The sequence below is a fragment of the Natrix helvetica genome, assembly GCF_964273705.1.
Source record: "Natrix helvetica genome assembly, chromosome: 2".
Lineage (NCBI taxonomy): Eukaryota > Metazoa > Chordata > Lepidosauria > Squamata > Natricidae > Natrix > Natrix helvetica.
The window spans coordinates 69,701,269-69,721,605 of record NC_138552.1 but is presented as its reverse complement, the minus strand read 5'-3'; the positions used below and the strand labels follow the sequence as shown (position 1 = coordinate 69,721,605).

The window sequence follows — 20,337 nt, the reverse complement described above, 5'->3', positions numbered from 1 at the left end:
TGTCTCTTTCACTTCCCCTTTGACGAGGGAAGCTAAAAGGCATCTCGGACTCGGCCCGTTTGGACAATCTCCGAGTAAAGAGCAGCTCAGCTCTCCGCGTTGGCGGGCTAAGGAAGCAAAGGCTTCCCGATCCGGATCCATCCCGCCGAAGCTTTTCCCCATCCCGGACCCGGAGGAAGCCCAGCCGTCCCCGTTTTGTGCAGCCGCGGTAGCGTCTCTCTCTCCACACACTCCCCCATGTTAGCTTGCGCCTCTCTCTTTACCCCATGTTCGCTTGCGCCTCTTTCTCTCCACACACTCCCCATGTTAGCTTGCGCCTCTCTCTCTCCACCCCCCTCCATGTTAGCTTGCCGCCCCGATGGACGGAGGTCATCGGCGCGGAGTATAAATTAGCTCCGGATAAAATCCTTCCATTCGCCCGGCTTTCTCCCCCCCGCCCCCAGTTCGGCCAGCTCTCCCTTTCAGTGCCAGGCGTCTTTGTGCCCAATTAACAAGCAGCTCTTTTATAACCTGGGGAAATCCTGCCTTTCCTCCCTAAATGGGAGAAAATGAAAAGATCCCAATCTCTCCTTCCGAGTCTAAGCCCCTCTCTCTCCCCCTTCTCGCTCCCCACAACCTCCTCCCGCTCTCCCCGAGTGTCTAGCCCCCCTCCCCCCCCGGCTCTCACTCGGCGGAGCGCTTCAGTCCCGTTCACATGAAAATTATGCCAGCTCCAGTGGCGCGTAAAATTGATGTGAACTGAAAGAAGAAGCGGGATCGGCGCGATCTTCCATTTCTCTCTCTCTCTCTCTCTCTCTTTCTCGTCTCAACAGGGGGTTCGGCACGTTACACAAGGCCGAGCTTGTCTCTTTAAGGAGACATTGGCCCCTAATTAGTCCGCATTCCTCCCGGTGTGGGTGATACAGCGGCGGTGAGTGGCACTGGCTGGGGGTGGGACACAGCAAGGTTCAATGGAGGCCTTCTCCTCCTCTCCTCCTCCAGCCACACACCTCCCTCATCGCGCCACCACCCAGCAGACAAGCGGCAGCAGCGGCGGCGGCGGGAGCAGCAGCAGCAGCAGCCGGCCCACGTTACTTTGATTGACAGCTGAACAAATGTTTCCCCTGTTCGAACGCCGGCGCAATCGAACGTCAGCAATCTCAAAGCTCCACCTCGGGCAGAGGGAAGAAGGGAGGGTTGGAGGAGGGCCCCTTCAAACGGATTCTTCGGATTGGCCACCGCTCAGGACGCGTCACTTCCCCACGTGGGGAGGTCGGCGAGACTCGTCTCTCCTCCCCCCTCTCCCCCCGCGCCGCCGAGCCGTAAGCCCATTTGTCAGAGGCGAAATGATGGGCATTAATACAGAACGGCGATTAATGAGTGGCCGCCGCTGATTGGTCGTTGTTGACGCCCTCGGTGGGAGGAGCGGTTGGGGGGAACTAGACAGAAGGCTAAAAAGGTTTTGTGCTTCCTGACGGGAATGGTAGTTTTTTATTGGCGTATGTCGCCGTTGTCAGCGCGAACGAATGCATGGAAGGACTACGTGCCCCAGGATGCTCTGCGACAGTCTCGTCTTCCGATTGTTGTGAATATGTATCAGAATGTTAATGATTCGCTGCTGCTAAATTTGGTCAAAGGAGTCACCTCGCCAGAGCGTGTTGTTAGAGCTGGTCAGAGCGGTGGGTTTGGGCTGCTGTTGCGGTTTCGCGTTATATTGTTGCGATTTGCCAGAGTTGGAAAGGAAAAGGAGAGGATTTTTTTTTTAAAGGGAAAATAAAAACTCGTTTGATCAAGACCGTGTTTCTTCATTTTTAATTTTTTAATTGTTTTTTACAAAAGGGGAGGGAGAACCAGAACCATTTAAAGGGGAAGGAAGAAGGAAAAAAACCCACAACAAAAGGTTATTGCACTTAGCTATTTGAGGACGCGCATAATTGCTAGGGAGAAAAGACGGGAATAACAAGCGATTCTTTTTCATCTCGGGAGTTCTGAAAGAGGAGGTTGGTTTTTTTTTTCCTCCTCCTCCTCTTTCTTTTCCTCTCCTCCCTTACCGCGCTCGTCTCTCCTTCTTTGCGAAGGGCCAAGCAACTAAGATCGATAAAAGTTTTCAAACGGAAGAGGCGGCTGCGAGAGGGATCTTGGCGACAGGATCCGATCTGGTATGAACGGAGTTGTCCTTTGCTTTTCCTTTGCTTGCCGTTTAGGGGGACGGAGAGAGGGACAGCCGCAGTGAAGGCAAGAGCCGACCCGGAGAATCGAGAGCGAGCCGAGGGAGCTGGCGCCGCCGGGAGCCGCCAGCGAGAAGCCTTCCGAAAGAAGAGAGCTCACCGAGGAAGCGGTCCACGCGCGGGGCGAAAGGAGCGCCAAGGCCCTGGGCGTGGGAGCGCAGCAACCGGGAGAATCGACCGGGGCCTGACCGGCGATCATGCAAGCTGGGCAGTGACAGCCTCTGTGGAATGTTGTTCGGCTTCCCTTTCGCCGGGGAGAGAACCGCCGCCGCCGCCACTTCCACTTCCACCTCTTGTGTCTTTTTCTCCTTCTTCACGCGTGTCCGTGGGGTGAAAGAGCCCGGGCAGAGCCGGAGGCGCTCTTCCAGGCGCCAGCGTCGGGCAGCTCCGTCTCCCTCCTCCGTCTCCTTTGCATTGTTGCCGTTCAAATCAATGAACCGAGTTTCCCGGCTGGCCCAGAGCACCCAATAAATCGGTTTGGATGATTCGCGATCTGAGCAAGATGTACCCTCAAAGCAGACACCCGGTGAGTAGCGGCGAGGCAGGCGAAAGGGGTGGGTGGGGGTGGGTGAAGGAGCCCCCCCCCGATGGCGACTTTGGTGGCTCCCGTGGGGAGACGACACCCCCCCACCCCACCCCACCCGCGAAAGTCTTGTTTACGAAATGGGAGGGGCGCAACCGGGAGCTGGTGGCGGGAGCGGCGGCGGGGGACTGGCGAGAGAAAACAGATTAGGGACGATCCGCAGGAATAAAGAACAAATCTCTTTCCTCCACCACCCCTCCCCCCCTCCGCCTCCCCGTTTGCCTCCTGCTTTGAGACCGCAAACGAGGGGAAAGGGGGGGGGGAGCGACGAGGAGGGAGAGTTGGGTGAAACAATTGAGTTGTAGCCATTTTCTTATTGTTGTCTTTTTGGCTTTCCAGGCTTACGCGATGTCAGGGAATTATGTTTACATTACTTCCGTCTTGCTAGCCTTTGCAAAGCTTCAGAGGCGATCTGGAGTTGGGAGCGCGGAGCTTGCTTAAATCTGAATTCGGTTTCTGTTTCTCTCTGGGTGTGCTGTCCATTTTTGCCTTGTGATTCCCCCCCCCTCTTTGCCCTTCCCCTTCCCTCCTCCTCCTCCTTTTTATCCTGATTAATACCCCCCCCTCCCCCAGGGGCAACTGTTGTCTACTTTCACCTTACTCAGCTTTGTGATTGTGGGTGCTTTTGTTGGCACTGGAAAGATGAGCAATCAAAGGCAAGACGCTCCCTCAATTAGAGAGGCTTACTTGAGGTGTGGACAAGACTTAGACTTTGTGCTTGTGTAGGGCAAGGGCAGCTCTTGTGATGAGGAAAGGGGGGGGGAAACATGTGTGTGTATGTGCGTGCACACACCTTTACCAAAGTGAGTTTTAATTGCTTTTTCCCATCGGTCGCGGGTGAGGTGATTTCACTGGGTGTGTTGATATGTGTTATGTGCACACCAGCAGGCTGGCTTAAACACAGGAGTAATTAAAATATTTTATATTCTGATGACTGCTTCTAGGCACCGCATCAGCCTGCTCAACCCTTCAAATTCACCATTTCTGAATCCTGTGATCGGATTAAGGAGGAGTTTCAGTTTTTACAGGCTCAGTACCACAGGTAATTAAATTGTGTTTACTTTCTCTGATCCTGCAACTTGTTTCTAGTTCAGCTTTCTTGCTTCCTGTTTCCCCCTAAAATTCATGGACAAGTATGGGGGTGTTCTTTACACAAATTATACACCTATCAGTAGGAAGAAAAGAAGGTAGCTTTTTCAGTCTAAACATTTCCAGTTGTAGCCTTGAAGGCTGTTCTTTTTAGTCTTTCTTGGGATGCATCTCTCTCCTTTTAAAATTGTTCTTTTCAAAAGGTAACAACCCCACCAGAAAAAAAAAAAGACCCTCTCCTATTTTCTGAGGTCTCAGCTTTTATCAACCTGTTTTATCTTGTTGTCAAAGACTGACTTAAACTGCGACCTGAACAAGGTTCCCAAATATGACAAGTGTGCTTTTAAACATGGTCCCGAATATATTTGAAAACCCTTTATCCGGTGGAGCACTTACATTTCTCCCTGAATTCACCCAAACAGAAGAAATCTTTTTTTCGCCCTGAAGCTTAGCCTTGGCAGATCTGTTACCAACCTATAAATAAAAGAGCTCTTATGAGTTCAACAAAGCACGATCAGAGAAGCTGTTTCAGAAATGGGAGCTTTGGAAAGGAGAAGGCTAACATTTCCCACCACCTGCTCCTCAAGTTAGGATTGCAAAGGGGGAAAGAAAAAAAAGGGGTGTGCTTTTTGCCCCCCCCCCTCTTTTCTCCTGGGTGCATTTTGGTTTAAATATTGTTTGGGTGGTGCATTTGTTATTGCTCATTTTCTTCATTGGTGGTGTGACAGCAGGACGGTATCAAGTGCTGATTAATAAGACCTGGAGCTGGAGTGTTTGCTCATTATCCTTGGGGGGGGGGGGGAAGACTTTATACTTATTTTTTTTTACAAGCAAGGTCCCCCCCCCACCCTGTGTGGTGTGGTTTATTATTTTTTCTTAAGTGGGAAGAGTGCAAGAAAGGGTTTATTGCTCACAAGATGTCGCTTGTGGATGCTGTTGTGCTGCTTTCTTTGAAAACTGAAAACCTTTCAACTCTTTTTGTCTTCGAGTGGTTTGAGTTACATTGTCTGTTTGAGGGCAAGCAAGATCACACGGAAAAACCAGTTTAGTGGTCTTTTTGAAAGATATTTTTACAGTAGCACACAATGTTACGCTTTGGACACAATCAGCTTTCTCAGTTTTGGTCTTTAAATATTTTTTGCCCTCTCTTCTCCCCCCCTCCCCCCCCCAGGAAGATGATTTGTTTTGCTCGTTTTCCACTCTCCTCCCAAATACCTTGTCCATTTGCTTCAAAAAGTTTTCTTATATCTTGTGTGAAAAAAGACCAGGGTAATTGTCAACAAAGGACACACAAGGGATGTTCAAAGTTTTTTTTTTAAATAAAATTTATCAACGTTACATAGGTGACTTGCGTGGAATGCTTACATATATATTAAGATATTTTTAAAAGGGCTGTTTTGTTATATATTCAGAGATGGTTGTCTTTTGTCTCTCTTTCTCCCTCTCCTCCCCCTCCCAACAGTTTAAAGCTAGAATGTGAAAAACTGGCCAGTGAAAAGACAGAGATGCAGCGACATTATGTCATGGTAAGCAGCATAACCAGTTTCCGAGTGTCTGTTTTATTAGTTTGGTCTTTGAACAGATCCTAATGTTCCAGTTGCTGCAGGCAGCTAGCTAGGATGCTGTTAAGAACGAAGGTGCCAGGATAAAAGGCTGGGTTTGAAACCCTTTTTTTTGTATGCTTAATGTTGATAGTCCAGGTGTGAGATTTTCCTTTTATAGCTGCTCAGAGTCCTCTTGGACCTTTTTATGATCAAGCTTCTCTTGAAAGAGATAGATGCCCTCCATGGGTCCTGCAAGGCTGAGAGTCCTTTAAGATTGCACTCTGTATTTAAAGTGTACAGAATCATTGCACCCCTTTATCTATTGACTGATGCGGGTGATGTCTGCATTTTCATACCACTTCAAAGGGAAAGCTGACAGGTTTATGCTATTCCCTTCCCTTGAGATGTGGAATAGTCCTGTATCTGTGTGTCAAAGGAAGAAATGTACATTAATAGACGTAAGGGAACTGTTTGCTCACATCTTAATCAGCTTTTCATTCTTAAACCTGTTGCTTATGAGCAGGCTTCATGTTTAATTGGAGATGTCAGCTATCAGAAGGTTGGAAAATATTTAGATACTGTTTTTATTTGCCGGCTTGTCCAAATTCCTTTTATCGGTACTTGGCAGATGATGGTGTCTCCATACCTAATCTTTCTGATAGATCCTGGTAACACCCAAAGAGCTGTTTTTTTTAAATCTGCTCCTCTGTAGTTAGATGGGAAAATAATTGCTTTTTTATGTGATGGAGTGACTCAGTTTTAAGGAGGACAGTAACCTTGAGAGATATGCTGCCTTCTAGTCAAAGCAAAGCTATCTATCAAAGCTTATATTCTGGCTTTCTCTTATCTAATGTGATTGGTACATATGGTGCTATCTGGCAAAAATTTAGCAACCATTTGGTGCAAGAAAATACAATGATGTAACTCAGTAGCTTTGCCTGTGTGTTGATTTCATAATCTATATAATATAATATAATATAATCTATAATATAATATAATATAATATAATATAATATAATATAATATAGATGCAGCTATTCCTTTTTAAAATATAAAATATAGGGCCTCTGTTACTGCCTAATTTTAATGCATTTTAATGTCTGCTTTTTAGCATTTCCAACATTTTAGCATTTTTATACTGAAAATGTATATATGTGATTATCTAATACTTAATTTGGATTTTCCCCCTTGCCAGTATTTAAGTGAATACTTTCCTTTTTTGGAAATTTGATCAGTGTAGAATTAAAATAGACAACAAATAGATGTGTTATGATAGGAAAGATGGAACATTTAACTTTTAGCACAATTCTTCAAAAGTCTACATGTTGGTCGCTATTGTGTCCTTGCCAATTCTAACATAAATCAATGTTCTTTTCCCCCCTTAGTATTACGAAATGTCGTATGGGTTGAATATAGAGATGCATAAACAGGTAGGCAAACTAGATTTTTGACTTGCCTTGTGGTTAAAAAAAAATGCTTGTTGTATTTTACTCAATTCTGCAAAATGTGATTGTTTCAGCAGACTGAGGGAGCCAGTCTTAATTATTTTATGAGACAAACCCTTCTAGCCATGCCTAAGAGAAACTGTTGTTTTATACTAACAGCTGTCTAAATAATGCCTTCTTTCAAGTATTTGTTGCTTGCAAAATCAGGATTGTAGCTTAAGGTTGATTATTGTCAATTGCTGCCTTTCGATGCATATACCAACTCCCACCCTAAAGTAAATCTATCGTGAATGAGTAGTTGTCTTTATTTTAAGTGAAATTATATGTAAATAGATACGTTTATCGGGATAAGTAGATTAAAAATGTTGCAAAAAAAATGAATTGTTGCTTCTTCCTTCCTTCCATTCATTAATTTATTTGCTCAATCAATTGTGCCTGAATCTGTATCTTTTAGAACCAGATATTGTTCATGTAAATGATTCCATGCTGAAGTTTAGCGTTGGGTTTCAGTCTAGCAGTTTGGCTAAGTTTAATAAGTTGTTAACTGATTAATAAGCATAGCCTCATTGATAACAAAGGAAAAAATTTCCTGACATAGACCCAAATATTTTGATTAGTTTTACAATGAGAAACACTTCAGTTTCTTTTTTACCATGATTTTATTTTAAAAGCATTCCTAAATAAAGTTACTTTTTAAAATCCTCCTAAAACAAAGAAGTGTGGCAAGGGAAACATCTGTTTTATTTGATCAGTAGCGAATTCTAAACTTGAGAACATTTAACTTGAAATTCTACTTGTGAGTTCATCCTATAATTGCACAATTTATGAGGATAGTGTAATTAGAAACTTGCTACACTGGCCAAAATATCAGTGTATTTCATAATGTGTTTTATTTCAAATCACTGTCTTGCAATATAATGAACTGTGTACTATCAAAATTTAATTGTCTCTAGTTCAGTGTTGGAAATATGCACAGCTTTTGAAATTAATGCTTAAGTCAACAAATGGATACTGTAAGTGACAGTCAGGTGTATGACCTTTTATGAACCTTGTCTTTAACAAAGGGAAACTTTTTGCTGAAATTAATTCCAAGTTCAGCTTTTTATCCTTTTAATGTACTAGAATAAATGACTCTAACTTGTATAAATAGGATGATCGCCAAAACCCATATGTATCATCCATCTATAGAGTTTCCCACAGGTGTTCCCAATGAACCATCAGCCAGTTGTTGCACGTCTCATATTTACACTGAGTAATTAAATAAGTGTACTGACACTTTCTTTTAACATATATGTTAGAAATAAAAGGTTTGGATGCAAAGTCACTGAGGATTCTGGAGGCAGAGAGGGAAAAAATGGCACTTTTTAATTTTTATTTCTAAAGTCTTACTTTGTAAACAACCTGTATTAGGGGATTGAGAAACTTCTCCATTTTATACGTAAGGTGGTTTTGACGGAGTGGGTTAACATGAGGCTACCATTTCCTCCACTTACTCTCCTTTCTATAAGATTAGTGATATAAATGCTGCATCTTCACAAAACTTAATACTTTTTCCATCACATGCTGTAGATGAATGGAAAGCTTCATGGAAGGATAATTTTTTTAAAAATCTTTGTCCTCCTCTCCCTGCTGTTCAACAAGAGGGATTGGTGATGCGGATTCAAATATGTTTTCCCATCCAAGCTTCGGCTGTAACATTCTTTTCCGACCCTTTTCATCTGATATTACAGAAATACTGAAGGCCGCCCTTTCAAAACCTTCAAACCTCCACCTTAAATCCTTCCATCTTGTTCTTCCTCTCCTGATCTCTCCCCACCCCCCCCTCCTCCACCTCCTCCTACAACCCAGTTCAGACTGACTGATCTGCTTTGGGGATTATTTGTGGGTTTTGTTTTTCAATTCAATCACGTAAAAACAAAAAAAAATCCTGAGGGCAGTTTATCACATTATGGAATCCTTGCAGCTCGGCAAACCACCAACTTATTATATTTTCTTTCTCCGTGCCCCTCCTCCACCTCCCCACGCCCCAACACAAAGCCAAGAGACCTATCCATCTTTATTTGTTTTCCTAGGCAGATAGCCTTGGTTTCTTTCAGCTTCTTTTCCAGATGTAGTGGCTGGATGCCCTTGTAATGGAAAGCAGGCAATAATGCGTCTGAGTTGCCCTGCGGCATAATTGGGTCTAGTTCTCTAGATAAGGTTAGGCTTATTCGCTTATTGGATTTGCCTCTCAAAAGTGGGGCTCCCTGGAGTCCCTTGGAAGTACCCTAGTAATTGGTGACCCTGATATTTGAAACCTTTGTGTGTGTGTTTTTTTTTTTTTTTCTGTTGAGGCATCTGTTCTTCTTGGCTGCTCCCGGCCACAGAGTATTTATTTTTAGAGAAATTTTTCATTGGAACCGAAAATGATTGCTGTGCTGGTGTCAAACCTCTGTGATTTACCAGATTGATCAAAGGATAAATGCATAGAGCATTCTCTCTCTCTCTCTCTTCCCCCTTCCCCTCCCTCTCTCCTTCTCCCCCCTCCTCCCTCTCTCTGTCTCTCTCTCTCTCCCCACACTGACTTCAGGGTGGGGTGAAAAGGATGTGGTATGCTTGCTTGCCTCCCCCATCTCTTTTGCTAGGCTGATCATCAGTCATCCCGTGTTGGTTTTGATAGAAGACTATTAAAGTGAAACCTATGGGGAATTTGTCATTCTGAAAGGAAAGCTAATGTAATTAGTACCAATTAAAGTACATTTAGTAAATTGGATTTAATCTTAATTAAGCCTGCATAATGTTGCCAATTTTTAACAATTATGTTTGAGAACATAATTAATTTAGATTTTGGTAACTGGGTAAATAGCATTAGACTGATAAAATGAGTTCTCTGAATTATTTTGGTCTTTTTTTTTTAATAATAACAATAATAATAGAAACTAACAACCTGGCGTGTGGTATAAAAGCCTAAGTGTTTAATTTGTGTTTAATTTTTGCTTTCCGCAATGTCTGCTGACACCAGAAAGCAGCCCTAGAGGCATTTCAGGGTCTCAGATTAGGGCACGGGGTGCGGGAGGGAGGAGATAGCATGTTTTTGCTCCAGAATTGGGCAGAGAATGCCACTGTTTCTCCTTCTGACTGGCTACTGTTAAAGCTATGAATATATTTATCTCTGTTGACAGTACCTTGAAAATTCTCTGGATCTCCCCCCTCTCCAATATTTTATGGCTTATGAATGTAAAAAGCAATGTGTGAATGTGGTTTTCCAGGATAGAAAGGTATAAACAAATAAATGGTGTGGGATGCGCTATAGATTTTTGCTACATTTCCTTCCCTTTTTCTTCTTACATGTCTGAATTCCTTTGGCTCATCATTCCCCCCCCCCTCAATTTCTGAGCTTTGCATAATGGTGCTTACCCCAAAAGGGGATAGTGTGTGATGGGCATGCATATATGTGTGCCATATATTATAGTTTTTTTTTTAAAGTCAGGATTTTGTTGCATAAATTTGAATGTTATTTTTGTTATGTTCAGTAGATTGTCATAGTGCATAAAAATATTCTAAATCAGAGTTTGTGGGTTGCTCCCTTATAATGAGAATCAGCACTTGGCTACAGATAAGACACTTGCAAATAGGACTGGTGGGGAGTCAGTTAAATTCATTAGACTTGAAGGAAATCTCAAACAAATCTCTTTCTCTTTATTTTGTCTTTGAAGAAATCAGAACTTGAAGCTAGGCATATTTTGAAAAAATCATTTCGAAGGGAATTTCAATCCATTCTTTGCTCCTTCCCCCCCCCTCCCGTTTTGCTCCAATCTATGTAAATTTTCTTCCAGGTCTTAGGCAACAACCTTTGGAGTGCTACTAAAATATTAATTAGGCTGAAATGAAAGGGCTCTGGCCGGCTGATAGGATATCATAATCGTAGCTGCCGTAGTTGATGGTAAATGATGATAAATGGCATTAGGAACCTTTTAGCAAACTGTAATAACTACACAGAGGGAAGTGGTATGGATTTGCATTATATCTGATACCCTCTGGTACCAAGTGGATTGCCAATACTGCTTGTTTAGCATTTTCTAAGGGCAATAGGATATTGATTTCTGACTTACAAGGAACAGCTCTATTTTCACCATTGAAAAGTATTGCAGGTTGTTAAGACGAAATAGACTTGAGGAGGCCTGACTGCTGCCCATCATGGAGCGAATAAAGCAAAACTGCCAAAGCATGGCCGTGCAGTGAGATGGGGCCCTCAGCAATTTGTTGCTATTAATTTACCATGCTCGACAGCAAATCAATCGGCATCTACTTCATCTGCTGGAGAAAATGCTGTCCAGGGCAGATAAAAGGCCCCGGCAGTAGTACAGGGAATAGGCTGGATTGGCCAAGCGGAGGCGGCAGTTAATGTGTAAATAAGTGAAATCAAGGCTGCTGTTGCTGCAGAGGAAGCTGTTTTTAATTAGGTTGGGGGCTTTTATATGGAGCTATTTAAGAAAAGAGCAGAGTAGAGCAGTGGAGGGTTGAGGTGGGGGGGGGGAGAGGAGATTTATTGCTGACGGCAGTTAATATATGGTTTGTATGACAACCTAGCCTTGAGTCCACTTACTGCTTGGGCTTGGGTGAATTATTGCATCCAAGACTTAGATGGGAATCTATTTGTTTAATTTAGAATCAACCAACCAACCAACCATTTTTATTCAGCCCTGAAGTTATAGGAGGCTGGTTATTGAGAGCAGCTAGTATACAGGTAGTCCTTGACTTATAACTATTTGCTTTACTGAATGTCTGAAATTACAACAGCACTGGGGAAAAAAATGACTTATGAGCAGTTTTCACGTGACTGTTCCCTCCCCACAGTCAGGTGATCAAAATTCAGGTACTTGGCAACTGGCATGTATTTATGATGGCTGCACTGGCCTGGGGTCATGTGATCATTTGTAAACTTCCCACTCAGTTTACGAAAGCAGTGTCGATAGTAGAAGCCAGATTTGCTTAATGACCAGATGGTTCATTTAACAATGGCAGTGATTTCCTTAACAATTATGGCTCGTTAAGATCGTAAAATGGAGCAAAACTCACTTAACAACTGCCTTGCTTAGCGATGGAAATTTAAGGCTCAATTGTGGTTGTAGGTGAAGAGTTACCTATATTTTGTGGGATATCTAAGAACGACTGATAAAAGATTAGCAAGGTTGGGTGAGCCCAGGACCTCTGTAAGGGCTCATTCCCTGATCCATCCAGTGTGGGTCTAGGACAAGTTGGCATGGCCAACTTACCACAGCCAGCTCACTGCCGTCAGCTTGCCACTGCCAAGTTACCTTGGTCAACTCACTACCACCATATTGCCACAGGAGAACTCCACATGGCCACTTTGACCTGAGAATAACTTGCTGCAGATGGGCGAAGGAGTGGGTGGGCAGAGCACAGAGTGGTGGCAGTAGCTGGGGGTTCCCATTTTCACACCTCCTGCTGCCGCCACTGCTGCCAAACTCTGAAGAGACTGGGGACGGTGGCAGTGGTGGTTGGCAGGGCAAATGGTGGGGATGTGACTGCCACCACATACCCAGCCTCTTTGGCCTGGAATTTGGTGCAATGGAAGCAGCGGCAGCATCAGGGTGTGTGAAAATGGGATGCTCCCAGTTGCTGCTGCTTCACCGCTGTCCACCCCGCCTACTGCCACCATCCCTAGCTTCTTTGACCTGAAGCTTCGCAGCAACGGGTGTATGTGTGTGAAACAGTAATGGTTTTCTCTTACCTTCGCTACCGGTCCGCAACTGGGAGAGCACATGCGTGCTCACTTTGCTCATGAATGGCACTTCTGCACTGTTGTGCATGTGCAGAGCATCTGTGATGACATCTGGGCGGGTGGGCGGAGACTCCCGCTGCTGTCACTACTGGTTCACCTGAACCGGGGTGAACCATCAGAATACCATCTCTGGTGTGAACATGGGAAGCCACTGCCGCTGCTCTGCGCTCTGCCCATCTGGTCACTCAACTGCTCAGCATTCCCTCCATGGTGGATTGTCTGCATCGTGAATTGGCCATGTGGAGTTGTCCTGCAGCAACTCGGCAGTGATGAGTTGGCAGAGGTGTCTTGGTGGTGGCAAGCGGGGAGCAGTGAGTGGGTGATGCCGAGCTAGCCATGCTGAGTTGTCTCATTCTGCCCAGAGTAGCCCACCGCTATTTTTCAGCTGATTTGGCATACCTGCTAGTCCAGTGGTCTCCCAACCTTGCAATTTTAAAACTTGTGGACTTCAACTTCCAGAAATCCTCAGCCAGCCAAGTTTGGAGGCCCCCATCTTAGTCCATCATGGAAAATGCTTGCTTATTTTCTCCCCTGCGTCCCCTACCAAACTAATAGGAATGCCTGGGACTACTTCCTTGTCTGTGAGTACATTGTGAAAGGTGCTTTATATGCTAGCAACTGTTCCAAGTCACTATTATTATTTGCTTATTTGTCACAGTACAGGTAGTCCTTGACTTACAAACAGAATTGAGCCCAAAATTTCTGTTACTAAGAAAGACAGTAGCTAAGTGAATTTTGCTCCATCAGTAACACAGAGGTTTATAAAAATTCTGGTTTTGCTTGTCAGAAGGCCGCAAAAGGTGATTGCATGATCCTGGGACACTGTAACCATCATAATATGAGCCAGTTGCCAAGCATCCAAATTTTTATCATGTGTCCATAGACATGCCGCAGCTGTCACGAGTGTGAAAAATGATCATAAATCTTTTTTTTTTTTCAGTGACATTGTCACTTTGCAGAATCACTAAACAAAAGGTCGTAAGTGGAGAACTACCTGTAGAAATGACATCTTGCTCTCCATCCTAGAAATGCCACATACTGATCAATGTAATGAGTATTTTCTCTTATTGATAAGACCCTTTTCACATATGTGCAAATTTTGTAAGGCCTACAAATAACTCCAGAAAGGAGGAGAGGTTTTTTCATGTGAAGAGAGGACCACGGTGTGAAGGCTGCACTGTTGGTTGTAACTCAAGAGTTTAGAGGAGTGTTTTTCAATTTCTTCAGCAACTTTAAGATATATGGACTTCAACTCCCAGCATTCTGGCTGTGGAATTTTTGGAAACTGAAGTCCATGCCTCTTAAAGTTATCGAGGTTGAGAAATACTGTTGTAGAGAGCAGACACTCTTTTGTAAGCATTAGTGTGTGCTTGCTTTCAAGAAGCTATTGTATCGGAAAGTTTCTGTTCCTCTATCTATTCTCGTAAACATCTTGGTGATCGCTAGAGATTAAACAAGATCACTTTGTAATGTTCTGTTTATTTGACCGGCTATTTAGCCAGATGTTTTGGATTGTAAATGGGACTGTATGTGCTAGTAGAACTAGAAAAAGTACATGTACAATATTGATTTCTGGTTGGAGATGTACTGTTTTCTATTTGAGAAGAAGCTGGAAAACCAGCTAAAATTACATTGTTAAAATTTGCTCCCCATTTTTAAACTTTTAAGAAAGATTTGTTCAAGATATAAGCAATGAGGGACCCGTACTATAGGACTGGAAAGCGAAGAGGAAGTAGATTAGAAATGCAAAGGTAAACACCAATGACAAAGCTTACTTATCAAATTGAAAAATATAAAGCAAGAGATGATGAGCCAAAATGACATTCAGAATTTCCTCATTTAAGAAGATATATCCTCCACCTTAAAATTGGTATGGTCAAACTCTACCTGACTTTGAACTCATGCAGGTCTCCTATTGATTCAGCTTTTTTTAAAATAATAATGATATGGAAATATTAATGGCAGTGGAGGAATGGCATAAGCAAACTTGCAGAAACCTACATAGGAGAGGAGGAAATTATCATTGGAAATTAGCTCACCCAATCACTTCCAATCAAAGGTGTAGAATTTTAGATTAGATATTTTAAATCTAATGAATAATTTTTAGGTATGCCTTCAGCATCCAAATAGTGTAAAAAGCAACCCTATGGAGTAATAACTCTTAGGGGAAGAATATTTCAACAATAGAGTTAGAGTTACTGCATACACATTCTTAAATATAAATTATTCAAATACTTTTTTTTTTACGGGGAAGGAGCCTTTTAATTTCACTGCTGCCTCTCTGTCTCTCCCTTTTTAGCATGAGCCTCATTTTCCTGCTTCTAAGAGAGAAGAATCATTTGAATAATTACATTTTCTTTTAATTGGGAAGAATGTTTATATAAGGTTACATTGTCCCACAGGGATGCATAGGGAAGAAGGTATCTAGTTTGCATAATTGGGGATGGGCTGTACTGCATGCATACATGCTGTTTGATCATAGGCTCCGTGATTATATATATATTTCTTAGCATGAATTTCTGGCTGCCTTTTAAATGCATACAAATGTTAGCACCGCATTATCTGTTGAGCGCTCATGATTGCTTTGTTTCTCAAACCAGAAACAACCTACGGTTGACATACCCACATCTTTAAATACCAGTGCTACAATTCTACAGTGGTATGCGTAAGCAGCATATAAACATGAAAGTATTTTATTATCTTTTCATGACAACCAATTAAAATGGGGGAGGCAACATTAGACCAATATTAATTTATCAATAGCAATTGTTATTTGCCATCTAAGACATGGGAGTCATTCCAGTAGTGGTGTTTTCTATGGGCAAATCCTGCAAGTGGAAAAATGCAATTTTGCACAGAGAGTTGCAGTTTCAATATACTTTTGCCAAATGCGGTTGTTTTATTCAGCATTGGCTGCTCTTAAGCATACAAGTTCCGATCAAATTTTAGCTAAAAGTTCCACTTAACTCCCATCAAATAACTCGGGATGATTTGCATTTGCATTTGTGGAATGATTTAAGCGTTCTGCTTCCAGATGAAATAAATTGCCATGGATGAATTTGTTTGTTAGAAACCGAGTACCCTTTTATGGAACCTAAATGCACAGCTTGTTGCGGACAATCATTTAGCTATACAGCATTCAGAGGTAGTTTGGCTACTGGTTCTCCCAAACACATGAGCGATCGTGTTTGCAATTTCTTGCCGACTGCTAAGCAGAACCAGAATCAGTTGGACTCGGTGGTGGGATCCTACCAGTTTAACAACCGATTCGATGATTGTGTGCTTCATGCATGCGCGCATGCCTGATGTGTGATCCACACTTGTGCGCAGTTTTCACAAAACTTACCTTCCACATTACTTCTGGGGAGTAACACAGCGGAGGTGCGGCAATCTGCTCTGCTGTGCCAATCAGCTGAGAGGATATAGGTAAGTAAAGCGCAGGGGCGGGGGGCCCATCTGATCGTCGGAGTGAACCGGTTCTCTCCCCAGCTGATCGTTGGAGCTACCAGTCCGCCCGAACCAGTCCAAACCGGCTGAATCCCACCCCTGGTTGGACTGCTTCTAATTGAAAACATGCCTCAGCTTATGATAGCAAACCTATAATATTATACTTAACTGAAGTGGGTAAACCCAAGACCGGTTGTCGGTAAGTTATAGTGTAAATCAGTGGCCCCCAACCTTTTGGGCACCAGGGACCTGTTCCAAGGAGAAAGGATAGGAAGGGGCATGATTTTATGTGCTTCCTGCATTCCATGGATGGGGCTTTGCTTGTTTGCGTGGCCCAGTTTCTGGCATGTCCACGGACAGGGGATTTGGGACCCCTGGCATAGACCTATTTATTTATATTGCAATCACAATGATACAAGAAGAAGGCTTCATGCGTCTGAAGTAGCACTGATGATGCCTGTGCAATGGATAATAAGCAAGCTCCTTTCCCAACATATGTTGTATAATGTTGTGCAACATTGGAGTGGAATCTAAAATTCATGACTACAAAAGTAATGTTTGGAAAAGCCTGTTATTTTTGTTTGGTAGGTTTCATATATTGTGCTCCCTTAACCATGAAAAAGGGCACGCGTTCTCTGTGTGGTTCAGTTTAAAACAATTTACATAATAGATTTTGAACAGATATTTTATTATTCTGTCTCTTCCCACCTCTTCACATTTCCAAACTTGCGGGCTGGAACTCGTCAGCTTCAATGGAGTGAAACTGGAGCATAACGATCAACTATGGTAGTAGTTTATGGTTTGCGGTGTATCTTTCTCTTCCTTTCACAATCTCTCAACATTTTTGTTCATGGATAGATAAGGTATTATTTACATTTTAATTCAATTGGATAATTTGTTTTTAAAATATCCGTGCAACTGAAGAGGATATTTATAGCTTAGGGGTTGAACTCTGCTCTCTGAGTTTGATGGTTTTCTTGCAGACATTTCATTACCAAACTAGTTAACATTATTAGTGTGGCAAGAGAGCAGTGCAGTAACATCATCAGTGCTGCAAACCCCTCCCCTCCAAGCTCAGAGAGCACCAAGGATCCCACAAGTATTTGTATTCCTGAGACAGAGAAAGAGAAAGAGAGAGAGAGAGGGAACGAGGGAGAGAAATTGAAAACATTTGTCTTTGGGGCTTTTTATATAATGCTGTGGATTAACTTGAGTAGATATCCCTCTAGTAACCATGAAGACTTAGGCCTTTTCCTTACAGCCATGTCAATTCTTGAGATCAATTTGACTTGCGCTGTCCTGCAGGTTCTGTTTACATGCCTCAATACTTAAGCCAGATAGTGTCGCTGCTCTCATGCAGTTTAACCTAGAGTAGTTTCAGGGCATCAGCTAGTAGTTTCCTTGGCATCTTTGATGCTGCCATCTAAAGACCGTCTGGATTATTACAGATTGGATATAAAACGACTTACTCTCTGCAAAATTGCTGTAGAGGTAAGACACCCCAAACACCATCAGAGTGTGTGTTTGGTTAAGATACAGCTTGTTGTGCCTTAAAATGATTTCTACCATACTGCTGTAAAATGACTTCTACTGTACAGCGCAGTTGAGTTTCCATGCTAATGGCTTCACAGTACTCCACAAGGGGGCTCCCTCTTGTAAGGGGGAAAATCCAACATTAGAAATTACATTTGGTCTGACATTTCCCCCCTATAAATAAATATCTGGGCAATGCCAGGTTATCAGTTAGTAGAAAATGTATTTCCAATCTGCAGAAATCCTTCCATTCTCCACCATTCATTTAGAACAGAAGAAACGTCTTGGATGAGACATTCCAGTTGCCTTTTGAAAAAGCACCTTTGAGTGTAGGGAATCAGAAAATTCTGATTCCAACCTGCCGATAACCTCTATATTTCTATATCTGTGAACTTATTTCAGAGAAATATTGATCTTCTGGGAAATTGATAACCCTGCTCAACCACTATTCCTATGTCAGCTCCTCCAAATCCCCAACCCATATATGTATGTATGTGTAAATTGGTGCTGAGTTGGTCACTATTCCAGATTATCATTCTTTTAGATCAGTGTCAAACAGGTGGCCCGCGGGCTGGATGCGTCACGCACAGGGCATGGCCACCCCAGTTCTGCAGAGAGAAAAACATCGCAAAATGTCACGTGACAGCAACATGACGCTGCGAGTTTGATACCCATGCTTTAGATGGTCTAGATGAGTGGGCAAATATGGCAGCTTTATCTGGCTCAGGACTTCTGGGAATTTAATTAGGTTGTAAATTTTCCATAGTTGCATGCCCCTGGTTAAGATTACCCACATGGGAAAAATTAGGGGTGGAAGTAGAAAACTAAAGGAGTTTCAAACTGCAATAACTAAGAATAATTCTAGGCCACTTTAACAGTGGATGGGGATGAGATGGCGGCTAAGTCATGAGGATGAGTGCAAATAGTTGTGGGCAAGCAGGATGTGAGGAAGCAAAGCAGGTTGTGGGAACGCTGGAGGCAAGCCACTTGGCTGTCTATCTCAAAAAAGGTAACTCAGTCCAGCTGCTGAGAGAGGTGGGAAAAAGCACTTCAAAGAGTCTCCAACTTAATTAACTCACTACAGTATAAATGAGGCTGGGAAGGTCCAATTATGGTTTTTAAGATTCTATATTTACTCCAGACTAGCATTAAAGAGGCCTGACAAAATTTGTGTTGTTCTTGCTCCCTTGGCCTTGATGGCTAGGTGAGGTTTGACGGGATGAATTGTTAAAATACTAGTTATCTCCAAACTGGCTATGGGTGTTGCAATGGACTGTAAGGCCAATTTGGAGGGAGGGATTGAAAGTTGCATTGGGTATATGGGGGTGCAGGACCTGTACTGCCTCTGCTTTAATCTGGGTAAAGTCATCAAACGGGCCAACCTAGAAATGGGCAGGAGGCTGACTATAAAATGAGGAACAGCCCGCTAACTCAGCCTACTAGAGTCTCTTTGCACTGTCAGGCATAACCCTTAATTCAGTGGCTAAGACACTGAACTTGTTGATCAGAAAGGTCGGCAGTTTGGAAGTTCAAATTCCTAGTGCCATGTAACAGAGTGAGCTCCTGTTACTTGTCCCAGCTTCTGCCAACCTAGCAGTTCGAAAGCATATAAAAATGCAAGTAGAAAAAATAGGAACCACTTTTGGTGGGAAGGTAACAGTGTCCTGTGCGCTTTTGGTGTTTAGTCATGCTGGCCATATGATCATGGAGATGTCGGTGGAAAGCACTGGTTTTTCGGCTTTGAAACGGAGATGACCTAGAGTCGGGAGCAACTAGCACATATGTGCAAGAGGAACCTTTACCTTTTATTTCACTTGCATTCTAAGCCAGAGATGTATTTGAGAAAAGTACAGAGAAGAAAACTGAATTCACTTTGCTCTTTCTATGTTTCTGCTCTGAAAACTACCAACCTCAGTGCAACAAGACCAACATGTGTCCTCTACCAAAGTGTATTTTGCTACTTGGCGGCAGTGTCGGTAACACTCTTGAGTAGAGGGATTCTGGAATAGAAATAGATCTCTCTCTCTCTCTCTCTCTCCCTCTCTCTCTCTCTCTCTCCCTCCCTCCCTCCCTCCCTCTCCCCCCCCCTCTCTCTCTCTCTCTCTCTCTCACTCTCACACACACACACACACACACACACACACACACACACAGGGGTGGGGGAGATGAAAAGGAAGCGGAAGGAAAGAGAGAGAGATAGTAACAAGAATACTTATTTGAGCAATTCACAAGCTTTAGACTGAAGGTCTGTACTGAAGATAGAAATGAAGTTGGGGAAAGCATTGTGAACCACAATTGCTACCTATTGAAGGAAGGAAAGATTCAGCTAAGGTTGTGGCCAGATTTGGGTTGTTTGTTGTGTGTGTGTGTGTGTGTGTGTGTGTGTACTGTTATATTGATAAAACGGGCAATAGAATTTTGGCAGCCCTGTCTGGAGGCTGCAAGTTGTTCAGATGAATGAATTTTACCTTCTGCAACACCTTGGGTGCTCTTTCCTTCACAGTGGGGTGGGTAGAAGTCCAGCATACGTAGTTTTTCTTAGCCTTGCACAGTAGTGATTACTCCCGTGTCCTGGCGCAGAATATAAATATTGAATAAGTAGTGCACTTGCTGAGTCTCTCACAGCTATAAATGGTACTTCTTTTGGTCAGGAGTTCATTGCCTTGTAAGATTGAAATTAACACCATTGATGTGTTGTGCTTTT

General features: G+C 43.1%; 1 protein-coding gene across 6 annotated transcripts in view; it reads left to right on the top strand.

Annotated features, from left to right (window-relative positions):
* Positions 1-1,563: 1,563 nt before the first annotated feature.
* The window catches only part of LOC309386548 (transducin-like enhancer protein 4), a 166,065-nt gene continuing 147,291 nt past the window's right edge, over positions 1,564-20,337 (top strand). For 4 of the 6 annotated variants that reach the window (XM_081942052.1, XM_081942051.1, XM_081942050.1 and 1 more), the window contains exons 1-4: positions 1,611-2,733; positions 3,735-3,832; positions 5,342-5,405; positions 6,809-6,853. In XM_081942052.1, the coding sequence (XP_081798178.1) occupies positions 2,689-2,733; positions 3,735-3,832; positions 5,342-5,405; positions 6,809-6,853 (252 nt within the window). In that variant the 5' untranslated portion in view covers positions 1,611-2,688. Of the gene's footprint in view, positions 2,734-3,734; positions 3,833-5,341; positions 5,406-6,808; positions 6,854-20,337 lie in introns of all 6 variants that reach the window. The other 2 variants (XM_081942049.1, XM_081942048.1) reach the window with 2 other exon arrangements.